The sequence below is a fragment of the Dendropsophus ebraccatus genome, unplaced genomic scaffold, assembly GCF_027789765.1.
Source record: "Dendropsophus ebraccatus isolate aDenEbr1 unplaced genomic scaffold, aDenEbr1.pat pat_scaffold_539_ctg1, whole genome shotgun sequence".
NCBI lineage: Eukaryota > Metazoa > Chordata > Amphibia > Anura > Hylidae > Dendropsophus > Dendropsophus ebraccatus.
The window spans coordinates 31,823-45,186 of NW_027210140.1; the positions used below are offsets into that span (position 1 = coordinate 31,823).

At 42.7% G+C, this 13,364-nt stretch overlaps 1 protein-coding gene across 1 annotated transcript; it reads left to right on the plus strand.

The window, feature by feature from the left end:
* Positions 1 to 5,440: 5,440 nt before the first annotated feature.
* On the plus strand, positions 5,441 to 7,963 carry LOC138777283 (hemoglobin heart muscle subunit alpha-type-like). Its single transcript, XM_069956271.1, has 3 exons — positions 5,441 to 5,535; positions 6,870 to 7,053; positions 7,853 to 7,963. The coding sequence occupies exons 1-3, from the start codon at positions 5,441 to 5,443 to the stop codon at positions 7,961 to 7,963; spliced, it is 390 nt and encodes a 129-aa protein (XP_069812372.1).
* The last annotated feature ends 5,401 nt before the right edge of the window (positions 7,964 to 13,364 follow it).

A 13,364-nucleotide genomic window follows, 5' to 3' on the forward strand; every position in this document is an offset into this window, starting at 1 on the left:
TTATTCCACCAGATACAACATTTCAACTATATTGTTTGACCTATTAACATGTATGACGTAGAGAGAATACATAGACGCATCATTCAATGTGTAAGAGCTGACAATCCATTAGTGATCAGTCTATAACAACAAGGTGGGGCCTAAATTCCTGTTTCTATGTCACTCAGTGCCTATAGACAGAGAGGTGGAAGTTCATACCTATGGGTGTACGTACTTTTTCTCACAGCTGAGTATCTTAGGGTCGATGTAGCCCTCAGTCCACTCCTCTTCCTGAAGGCCAGTCTAAGTTATGTACCCAAGTAAAGTAGACTTACTATTAGCGAGACGCTGGGATTTAAAGGGGTACTCCTGCGCGGAGGGGGGGGGCTTTTTTCCGATCTGGCCGGGGAGGAGGTGGCTGAGAGCAACCTCCCCGGATCCAGCGGCGGGGTCCTGTATCATGGTGCTCCAGTCCCTGCTGCCCGGCCGCTTCCTGGTCTCTGATGCAGGCTCGAGACGTGACATTTCAAGTCCGTTCAGCCAGTCGGTGACTGAGGTGGGATTTTTTTTTTTTTTTTTTTTTTTTTTTTTTTTTTTTTTTTTTCTCCTTGTGCTTAAAAGGCCATAGCACTTGCATTTTTTCACATTTTGCAGGAAAAAAATTCAATGTGTGGTGAAATTGAAGAGAAATGCTTTATTTGAGGGGGTATTTTGTTTTTTTACGCCGCTTGCCCTGGGGTAAAACTGACTTGTTATATATGTTCAAGTCGTTACGATTACAACTATATGTAACATGTGTAACTTTTATATTATCTGATGGGCTGTTAAAAAAAAAAAAAAACATTAACAAATATGTTCCTTTAAAATCGCTCCGTTCCCAGGCTTATAGCGTTTTTATCCTTTCGTCTATGGGGCTGTGAGGGTTTGTTTTTGCACCATGATTTGTTCTTTCTATCGGTACACTGATTGCACATATGCGACTTTTTGATCGCTTATTACCATTTTTCTGCACTTGATGCGACCAAAAAATGCAAAATTTTGCTTTTTTTTTTTTTTTTTTTTTGCGCTTGTGTCGTTTACCGTGCGAGATCAGCAATGTGATAATTTTAATATTTTGGGGGATTACGCATGCGGTGATACTAAACATGTTTTTATAACATGGGGAAAGGGGGTGATTCAAACTTTTAGGGGAGGGGGCTTTTAACTTTTTTTTTTTTTTTTTTTTTTTTTTTTAATTCTTTTACACTTAACCCTAACCCCATGGGGGGCTTCTAGTATATTTCCCCCTGGGGGATTTCTAGTATAAGCACACTGATCTCTTATTGAGGTCTATGCTGTATACTTATACAGCATAGATCAATGAAATACTCACTCTATTGCTTTCGGCTGCAGCCGAAATCATCTGCCACATGCGGCATCCGGAACTGCTGCGGTTCAGAGCGAGGTCGCCGTGCGGCCCTGTTCTGGACGCATTACTGGCTTTTTTTGCAAAAATTGATAGCCCAGGCCATTTTAAGAAACTCTGTAATTGGATTTATTAGGCAAATATGCCATTATCTGCATTCAAAAAGTCTTTCCCCAGGCCCCCCTCATCTCATTCACTGCTCATCAGGAAATCTCGACTGTATTACAGTCGGGCCCTGTGTAATCTATGGAGAGGGGAGGAGGGAGATTAGTCGGTGGCAGAGCAAAGGATTACACTGCAGGGGCTGCATGAAAGGTATTCAGAGGTCAAAGGAGATTGCCTGGTGATGTAGCTGTAATAACTTTGTCCTCTTTTGGTGCCTCATCTTCCTCCACCCCTCCCCTCCCCATAGATGACAATGAAGAAAGGGGGGGAATGCATCAAACAGCTTTTTCATGATAAAAAAAATGCATTTTTTTTTGCTAATAAACCAAATTACAAAGCTTCTTAAGATCGCCTGTACTACTCATTTCTGCAAAATTTAAACGATGGAGACACTTTAAGGCTCTACAACAAATTTGGTTTCAGTTCAACCAAGACTCTTTTGTTTTTTTTCGGGGGGAGTTTTCACACTACACCTATACTAGTGTGTTGGTATACCCAGGGGTGGGTACATACCACTGTGACTAGTGCCTCAGAGGTACACCACCATCTTGCCCAGCTGTATAACGCCACCTAGCAACCCCTGGTCATCACATAGTGGACTGTCAGCACTACTGAAGTACTTGATGTAATATGTATTTTTTTTTTCTATGAAGGGTTCTGACACTTAGGCTCCGTTCCTACTAAGCAAAAGTAGCGGAATTCCACGACTGAATTGTCCGTCGCGGAATGCTGTTACCTACCGCTCATAATGGGAGTTTATGGGAGGCGTGCGCTCCTGCTCTGTACGCGCTGAAGAATGAACATGTTCATTCTTCAGCGCGTACAGAGCAGGAGCGCGTGCCTCCCATAGACTTCCATTATGAGCGGGAGGCTAACGGCATTCGGCAGCGGATATATCTGTCGCGGAATTCCACTACTTTTGCTCGGTGGGAATGAGGCCTTAGGGAGATATTTATCAAACTGGTGTAAAGTAGAACTGGTTCAGTTGCCCCTTGTTAGGGGCAACTAAGACAATTCTACTTTACACCAGTTTAATAAATCTCTCCTTCACCTTCCAAATCATGGCAGATCCTCCAGCCCTTGTGTTTCCCATCATCTCCATTCCTGCTATAATATGCCTGCACTTACACTCAGCTATTCACACTGCTGTATATAAAGTTTGTCACTGTCCTCCTGCACAGCTCTGTGATTCTCACTTCCTGATTGGTCCATGCTGAACACACCCCTTCCCCATTGCTGTCATGTGACCACACAGACTTCTGACAGCAGCCCTGCTTCTCTATTTTAGCCTGTTGTACTACCCTACTGCATTACGGGGAACTGCAGTTCCATACTGTATCTACAAACTGCTGCTGGTTTTTTTTTCACCTTTATGCGCTTACTATACATTATACTCCACATGCTGATACTATACTGTACAGTAGCTTATAATATCACACATTCAGCTGTTTCTCATTGTTTTATTTGTTTTACATGTTGTTCAGAATAAAAAAAAAAATCATTATTCTGGGAGTGTGAAACAATTGTCTGCATATCTGTGATTTCTTATTGGAAAATTTGCTTTGGTTTAAGAGTGGATTTGGATTACAAGCACGATCCTGGAACGAATTATGCTCATCATCCAAGGCAACACTGTGTGTAATAAATATATATATATATATATATATATATATCAGAACTGCTGCTTTTTATCACCTCCCATCCCAAAAAACATATAATAACATGTGGCTCGGAGTGGTGGAAGCCCTCCTTAGGTCCAAACATGCGTCTGTTAAAGGAGATGTCCCTATTATCCCCTGTAGTGTGGTGGTGAAGGACTGTAAGGCACAGAGTCCATGATTAACGTAACCAGGTTAAAACGTTTACTTTTCTTAAAGGTGCAGTACAATAAAAAGTCTTTTTTAAGCAAGGTGCAATATAGCATAGTTGTCAACAATCCCAGTTTTACCATGACTGTTCTGATTTTCAAGGGACAGTCCTGGCAAATTAATGTCCCAGGTATGTCCTGTAAACCTTGCTCCTGTGACTATAAGCTCCACCCCTTGCACTGGTGAGATATTACCTCTATCACTGTGAGAGTGCACAGGGCCTGAGCAGGAGGGAGGGGCTGAGCAGCAGGTGGGATATTAACTCTATCACTGCCAGTTGGAGGTCACTAAGCTTTCCCAGCATCTTGTACTCAGTAAGATGGAGGTCACCCAGCTTGCCCATCATATTATACTCAGCATGATGGAGGTCACCCAGCTTTCCCAGCATCTTGTAGTCAGTATGATGGAGGTTACCCAGCTTTCCAGAATTATGTAGTCAGTATGATGGGGGTCACCCAGCTTTCCCAACATCTTTTCGGTAGTATGATGGAGGTGACCCAGCTTTCCCAGCATCTTGTAGTCAGTATGATGGAGGTAACCCAGCTTTCCAGCATCTTAAACTCAGTATGATGAAGGTGACCCAGCTTTCCCAACATCTTGTCGGCAGTATGATGGAGGTGACCCAGCTTTCCCAGCATCTTGTAGTCAGTATGATGGAGGTCACCCAGCTGTCCCAACATCGTGTAGTCAGTATAATGGAGGTCTCTCAGCTTTCCAGCATCTTGTAGTCAGTATGATGGAGGTCACCCAGCTTTCCCAATATCTTGTAGTAAGTATGATGGGGTCACCCAGCTTTCCCAATATCTTGTAGTAAGTATGATGGGGTCATTCAGCTTTTCCAGCATCTTGTTACCAGTATGATGGGGGTCACCCAGCTTTTAAGCATGGTATGCTCAGTATGATGGAAGTCAGCCAGCTTTCCAGCATTTTATACTGAGTATGATGGGGGTCACTCAGCTTTCCCAACATCTTAGACTCACGTGATTGGTCTTAACTATAAGGCCCGGACAATACGGATAATAGAGGAAAAAGTCTCAAAAAAAAATAACAGACGAGACGACAAGCCACACCTTGCCAAGACTCACCCACAATAGACCACACCCCCATAGAACATCCCAATGATAAGCCACACCCCTTGTCAAATCCTAAGGGTGCCTTTACAGAGAGATTTATCTGACAGATTTTTGAAGCCAAAGCCAGGAATGGATTTGAAAAGAGGACAAAATCTCAGTCTTTTCTTTATGACCTGTTCTCTGTTTATAGTCAATTCTTGGCTTTGGCTTCAAAAATCTGTCAGATAAATCTCTCTGTGTAAAGGCACTCTTTGTGTCTCTGAGTCCACACTATGTTTTTGTAATCGTTTTTTTCATCCGTTTTTGCACACAAAAAAAGAAAAAAACGATTGAAAAACAAATGCATTTGTGTGCATCCATTTTGAGCATTTTTTTCCACTGACATCAATTATAAAAAAAAAAAAAAAAAAACGACTGAATAGCTTTTTTTTTATCATACACAAAAACGTAGGTGACCTTATTTTTGTGTATGTTAAAAAAAAAAAAACAGATGCATTTTAATTAGTTGTTTTTTTTTATAATGGAAGTCAATGGAAAAACAAATCAAAACGGATGCACACAAATGCCTCCATTTTTCCATCTGCTTTTCTATCCATTTTTGCAAAAAAAAAAAAAAAAAAAAAAAGATTGCAAAAACGTAATGTGAACCCAGCCTCAGTTTATCCAACATAAGCCCTCCAGCTGTTTTAAAACTACATTTGGCATGATGAGAATTGTTAGTTTGCAACAGTTGGGGGAAGCCAATGTTATCTGAAAGACTCCGGTCCTGGGAGACATCAGCCAAGCCGGGTTATGGGTGAGATCCTGTATGATCACAAGTGCGCTGGTCACATGACCCAATCAGCCACCATTGCTCCATACATAAGGGGGCTGATAGAGTCTGGGGGAATCAGGGCAGATTGGTCATTGTGTCTGGTACTGGGTGAGGAGCAGACATATCACATAACACTATGGCTCTATCCAATGATGAGGTGACGGCTTTGCTCGCTATATTTGCAGGGATTGAACCAGACTTTTGTTCCATTGGGTTTACAGCACTGCAGGAGTAAGTATCTGATATGGAGGGGGTCTATAGAAAGATTGGGGAGGGTTGTCTGTTCCTTTCTTGTTATTAAAGTCCATAATGTGAAGGTTTTAATCAGTCGGTGTCTGTATTCTAAAACTTGTGTTTGTAAAACTTGATAAACATGGAATCTGAGGGTTTTTTTTTTTCTTGAGCCCACTCTAGATACATGGGGAGAGTCAAAAACTTGCACATCACTTTTTGCAAATAGTAAGGCTGGGTTCACACTGTGGGTGCACAAGCTTTTGCAAAAACAGATGAATAATGGATGGGTGTGTGCATTTTTTTTTTCTTTTTTTTTTTTTAATAATGGAATTCATTTTATTTTAATTTTTTAATGGACTCAAAAATGAGGTCGTCTGTTTTTGTGTATGTTAACAAACGAATATGTGGTTTTTTTAAATGGTATTCAATGGAAAAATGAATGCACATGCGCATATATATATATATATATATATATATATATATATATATATATATATATATATATATATATATATATATATATAAATTTTTTTTTTTTTTTTTTTTTTTTTTTTTTTTTTTTTTTTTTTTTTTTTTTTTTTTTTTTTTTTTCTTCTTGTAAAAATGTAGTGTGAACCCAGCCTAACTTGTTTTACACTCTCCTCCTCTGTAGTGTATGTGGGGCTGTGCAGGAGAGGCCTGGGCTTACCCAAGAAACCTGTGTGACCTATAGCTGAAACCTACCCTAGCTTACACAGTGTCTGAGGGTATATTCACACGGGTGGGCTCGCAGCGAGATTCTCGCTGCGAGCCCGGCAGGTCCTGGCAGTTCCCATACACTACATACTTGCTGCGGTCTAAACGACCGCAGCGAGTATGTAATTATACCGCCCTTAACCCCTTCTGCTCCCGCCGGCTCCCCCGCTGTAAGCAGCATACATTACCTGTCCTCGCTGCAATGGGTCCGGCGTCCTGCTCTCCCGTCCGGCCAATTAGTGTGTTGCCCAGCCGCAGCCACTGATTGGCCGGGCAGGAGAGCAGGACGCCGGACCCGTGCAGCAAGGACAGGTAATGTATGCTGCTTACAGCGGGGGAGCCGGCGGGAGTAGAAGGGGTTAAGCGCGGTATAATTACATACTCGCTGCGGTCGTTTAGACCGCAGCAAGTATGTAGTGTATGGGAACTGACAGGACCTGCCGGGCTCGCAGCGAAAATCTCGCTGCGAGCCCGCCCGTGTGAATATACCCTGAAGTAGATATCGGTGTACTGCTGTTAATCAATGCAGTAAAACACCTGTCCTAATCCCCTCCTGAATCTTAGTAACGTCTCCCTGAACTCTTCCCTTTCCTCAGTCTCTTCAAAGACCATCCAGAACTCCAGGAATACTTCAAAGATATGGATCTGAATAAACATGGAGGGACAGTGATGTGTTCCGCTTATGGTTATCTGAAGTGCTATGGAACTCTTCCTGAGGACTGGGCCAGACTCCAGGAGCTGCACACAAACAAGCTGAAGCTCACCGTAGAAGTCATCAAGGTGAGGAGCAGGGGATCTGCTATGGGGATCCACTGGGTTTCTTCTACAGCAGTGGTTGAGATTCCTGCTATTGAGAAGTCCTCTTTAATGGGTTATACAGGCTTGCAAGAAATGTCTTTCTACCTGAAACAGCACCTCCTTAGTTTGCCTGTGGTATTGCAGCTCTGTTCCATGTGTCCCAAATAGAGCAGAACTGTAATATCACATAAGCTTGAGACAGGGGGGTGGTTCTGTTTGCATAAAATTGACCATGCTTTCCTAAACCTGGATAACCCCTTAAAGCAGACAGGAGCCATTCAGTTGGTGAGATTGTTTGATAGGAAAACATGTCTGCGAATACAGCTAGGCTTCATTGACCTAAATAGGACTAAGCTGCAATACCAGGCACAACCTGTAGATGGGGAGTGGTGCTGCATTTGGATATGTGCAGCTATGTTGGTAAAAATTCTATTTTAATGACTTGTAAGATATCATTCTGACAGAATAATGGACGGTGCAGACTTCTGTTCTGTTAACACTGCAGCATTGTAAGCAATATGGGAGTAGCTAAGGGTTCTAGGTATCTCCTATAGGGGACTAGATCAGCCTGGTGCAGTAGTCTAGCACGCAAAGCTTACGGCCCTATTACACAAAGTGATTATCAGACTTATTCGGCCAATACTGACCATTATGGCGGATAATCACTTTGTAATAGACTCAGTTGCTCTCCACATCACCCTATGTAATAATGGCTTTAGACTACTCTCTATCTGCCTCTCTCCTGATCCTATTGGTTAATACATCTGTCTTCTCCCCGCAGCTGCTGGCTATGTGTATAGTGGTGGTCATAGTCAGCCGGTGCCCTACGGTGGACAGGTCGGCCTTGGAGAAGTTCCTCAATGAAGTTGCTCAAAGCCTGATCATCTCCTAAAAGAAGACCCAGGGATCTATGTATGTTCTGTCACTGTATTTTGTATAAAAGAATAAATATCTGCTCTGAATCAGTAAACCTGTTCTCGTGCTCTTATTGGGCTCTTGGAGTTCTAAATAGCCAGATGGCAGCTTGGTGGTTGGGAATCAGAAGTGATGGGATTATAATTTATATTAAAAAGGCAGCACTCCAGTTTACTCACTCTCTGTATTCCACCAGATGCAACACTAACTATTTTGTTGGACCTATTAACATGTATGACTTTGTTAGTGGAATAAAGAGACATTGAGAGAGAATACATAGACGAATCATCCAATAATATAAGGGCGGACAATCCATTACAGTGATTGTTCTATAACAGAACTGTGGCCCCTGCATGTTCCTGCCTGTAGTAAGGCACCTTTGTGTAGGACCCTCTGGTTGAAGGGGAATCTGCGCTCTGCCTGTTTCCGATTTCTGCCTGCACTTCCTATTTTCTTCCATTAGATGTCACTGAAGGACACTTTCCACAAAGGGTTAATTGGCCGACTGCCTAACTGTATTTATGCCAACCAATCCCTAAGCTGGATCCCTCACACCACCTCACCAATCACTGGGCAGCGTTAAGTAGTGAGTAGCTTATTCTCTAAGGGAGACTTTTTTTTTTTTCTCCCCTCTCCTTATGGGTCCCTCCAATGGCTAGCTCCACCCTTATGCCCTGGGGCCTACACTCCTGTTTCTCTGCCACTTTGTGCCTATAGACCAGTGCTTCTCAAACTTTTTGTACTGGAGCCTCACCCAACCAAGACAGTGCCTGGGCCTCACCAGACTGACCAAGAGGGTGCCTGGGCCTCACTATCTGTGGTGAAGTCCATTTAAAAGGTGAAAATAATGCTAGGACTACCTGTCTCCCAAGCTCTATATGCTAATAAAGCAAGTACAAAATAACTTAATATTGTTGCTAAAATTGAGATTTTTGCTAAAAGCAAAAGGACTGTGCAGATCATAGTTGCTTTTTGAAAATGGGCTCTCCAGCTGGGCCTCACCAATAACTAGGGGGCGCCTCACTGGTGAGGCCCGCCTCACAGTTTGAGAAGCACTGCTATAGACAGAGGTTGAAGTTTATACCCATGGGCATAGGTGCTTTTTCTCAAAGCCCCCACAGCTGAGTTCCTTAGGGTCAAAGTAGCCCTCAGTCCACTCCTCTCTTCCTAAAGGCCAGTCTAAGGGGCCTATTCCAGGGAGCGCTATTCAGCCGATATCGCTTCGAGGAACAGAGACAACGATCAGCCGATCGTGTCATCTGCTGATCGTTCATTTAGGTGCAAACCTAAAATCATCAGTCACTGACCACACATCACTACGTGGCATAGCGGTGCATGGCGGGCGACTATATAACAAATCATACATTACCTCACCAGGCTGCAGGGCTTCTCCTGTTCTCCCCGGGTCCCACGCAGCAGCTTTGGAGCGGCCGGTCTGAGCTGACAGACTGCAAAGCCAGTCACTGGTCGGGACCACAGCAGCCAATGATTGAGCTGACAGACTGCTCAGCCAGACAGGCCGCTCCAAAGCTGCTGCGTGGGACCCGGGGAGAACAGAAGAAGCCCTGCAGCCTGGTGAGGTAATGTATGGTGTTTACAAGGGCTGCAAGGACATTGGTAATGTCCCTGCAGCCCTTGCTAAACGATTATCGGGCCATGGAATAGGCCCAATAAACAAGCGCAGATCGGTGTTCGTTTACATTATTAATCAGGCCTGTGAAATAGGACCCTAAAGGTGCGTTTACACGTAACGATTATCGTGTGAATTTGCGCGATAACGATCGAATTCGAACAATTGTACGTGTAAACGCAGCAAATGATAAAACGACGAGCGAGAAATCGTTCATTGTGATCTTTCAACATGTTATCAAATCGTCAGTTCACAAAAAATTTGCAGATTGTTCGCCGATTTATCCAATGTGTGAGATAGGCTTAAGGATCGCAAAAACGAATTTTCCGTACGATATATCATACCATATAAACGCTAATCGTTATGAAAAAAAATCGTTACTCCGACATCGTTAATCGTACGATCGGGCCAATTATCGTTTCGTGTAAACTCACCATAAGTTAGAGTACCCAAAAACTTTTCAAGCAAGTAGACTTGTGCTGGGTTTACACGTAGCGATAATTCGCCCCGATGAACTATTTTTAATAACGATCAGCGTTTAGATGGAACGATATATTGTACGGAAAAATCATTTGCGATCGCTTAAGCCCATCTCGCACATAGTTTAAATCGGTGAACGACTGTTTACACGGAACGATCTGTGAATTTTTTTGTGAACGACCAACGAATATTTGAGAACATGTTCAAAGATCAAAATGAATGATTTATCGCTTGATGGTTTGCTGCGTTTACACGTACGATCGTTCATGTACGATCGTTCATATTCGATCGTTATCGTGCAAATTCACATGATCGTTCCATGTAAACGCAGCATTAGGGTCTGTTAACACACACTATCTGATAGATATCTGCCAGATTTTTGCAGCCAAAACCAGAAATGGATTTGAAAAAAGAAATCTCAGCCTTTCCTTTATGACCTGTTCCATGTTTATAGTCCATTCCTGGCTTTGGCTGCAAAAATCTGTCAGATAATCTGTATGTGTAAACGGACCCTCGCTAATAGCATTCCTCCAGCGAGAAGCTGTATTCAACTCATCCATTCCCTTGAGCTGGGGGATTAGTTATGTATTGCACCTCTGTTGGATCTGTTTTCTCTGTATGGCGTTTAAGGCTCTACAGTAAATTGGTTCCAGTTTAATCAAGACTGTGTTTTGTTTTATTCACATTACACCTATACTAGTAGCAATCCAAAAGAAGACCCCCGCACTGCTCACTCTCCGCTTGCAACTTGTACACCCTTGCGCTGCCACTTAGGATCCAGACTGCTCAAGGTGCTCAACGACACTAAAGACCAGTAGTAGGATACACTTCCAAATGGAAAGTAAAGTCGGAGCACGTCTTTAAACGCAGCAATCTTAGTCTTTATTCAGCAGACAGGCAGTATAGATGAATGTGAAGACTGAACAGGCAACAGCTGTTTCACACGTCACAGCGTGCTTTCTCACAGCCCTAGCGTCAGTACGTATACTTCCCCTTATATACAACTCACCCATGTGAATATAATAAAGTTAAAAACATAATTCTCACATATATAAAGTAGAAATATAATACAAAAACATTTTTACACAATGCAATATACAAAAGTTATGTTACTTTACCAACAGGTACCATGTATTGCAATGCGATCATTTAACCCTAATGGTCCTAATGCATCTAACCTCAGAATTAATTCTGTTTCCTTCTGCAAAAGCTGTATGCGTCTATTGCCCCCTGTTGGTGAACCTCTTAGGCGTAACAAGCCCATAAAACACATCTCAGAGCTGTCATTATTATGGACGGTCCACATACGTTCCATTAGCTTCGGGCAACCTTTCTGTGTGCGTAAGGATCGCACATGCTCCGAAAATCTAATGTGCATAGGGCGCTCCGTCTTCCCTATATAGTACATTCCGCAGGTGCATAACACTGCATAGACTACAAATGGTGTTTTACACGTAATTAAATCATTTACTTTCCATTTCTTACCTCCTAGCTGGACTTCACGGACATCATTCAGTTGTGCACAATTGCTACAACGGCCACATTTAAAATTACCCTGTAAATCAGTAGATTTTCCTAACCATGACCTATCAGTACTGTTTCTATCTGACTGTAACCTACCTCTCACCAAATCATCTTCTAGATTTCTACCCCGACGAAAAGCCACAATGGGATGTGTATTGGTTAACTCTTTTAATGCTGGATCGCCTCTCAACAGATGCCAGTGTTTGCAAATGGCCGCCTTAATAACATTGTCCATAGGACTGTGGCCAAATGTGAACACAAACCTATTTAAATCACCCTCAGATCGCTTTTTGTTATAGCCGCCACGTATCAGGCAACTACGATCTAGTTTTCTAGCCTTATCTAGGGCACTCCTAATCTCATTCTTCGGATATCCTCGTTTTTGCAAGCGATCACCCAGCTCTTTAGCCTGCTGCTCAAAAATTTGTTTTTTACTATTAATGCGTTTTAACCGTACGAACTGACCATACGGTACCGCACGTTTCACGTGAGCTGGATGGCCGCTTGCATAATTCAGTAGCATATTGCTAGCTGTTGGCTTCCGATATCCACTTGTCTGAAGTGCACCTTCTACCACCTGTAAATGAGCGTCAAGAAAATCCAAATTGTCCCTGCCAAATTGTGATGTGAACCGCATGTTGTATGAGTTTAGATTCATATATGCTACGCACTGCTGGAACTCGTCTTCTGTTCCTGACCAGACAATTAAAATATTTTCTATATACCTTAAATAAAGCATAATTTTAGGTAAAAAATGATTATGACCGGAAAAGATAACATCATCTTCCAACTCCGTCAAAAATAAATTTGCAAAAGTTGGGGCTACCGGCGTCCCCATCACCGTTCCAGCCCGCTGACAGTACCACTGGTCAGTGAACTAGAAGGCATTATGACGTAATACAAAGTCCAGCAGTTCGCAGACATAACCGATCTGATAATCCTCCATATCTCCCATGCGCCGCAATCGAGGCCCGACAGCCTGCACACCCGCATCCTGTGGGATGCGGGTGTACAGGCTCTCGACGTCAATGCTCGCCAGTGACCAGCCGTCCCCCCAGCTGAAATCATCCACTACCTGTAAGAGCTCTTTTGTATCCTTCAAGAACGATGGGACTTGTCTCAACAATGGACGCAGAATCCAATCTAAGTATTTAGATATAGGTTCTGTAACAGAACCTCTGCCTGCCACTATGGGGCGCCCCGGAGGACGCTCCATATTTTTGTGTAATTTCGGTATCCAATACCAATATGTTTTTTTTGGATTTTCCACCAGTAAACGTTCTGCGAACCTTTTTGAGAAAAAGCCCATTTCCACACCTTGACGTTATAATGACTTAGCCTTAGCGACATATTCACAGGAGGGATCTTTTTTTAATTTGATGTACGTATTCACATCACTCACTAGTGTGAGTGACAGCTGTACTACTGGATGATGTGTATTTATTCTATGAAGGATTCTGACACTTGGAAGGGATTTATCAAACTGGTGTAAAGTAGAATTGTCTTAGTTGCCCCCAGCAACCAATCAGATTCCACTTTTCATTCCTCACTAGTTCTTTGAAAAAAAGGGTGGAATCTGGTTGCTAGGGGCAACTAAGAAAATTCTACTTCACGCCAGTTTGATAAATCTCCCCCTTAATTTACCTGAGGACTAATTTTTATTCTCTAAACTTCATTTTCAGTGAGTCTAGTGTGAACAGAAGCAAAGAATTTCATAGTTGTTACTCAGAGGAAATGTCTAACA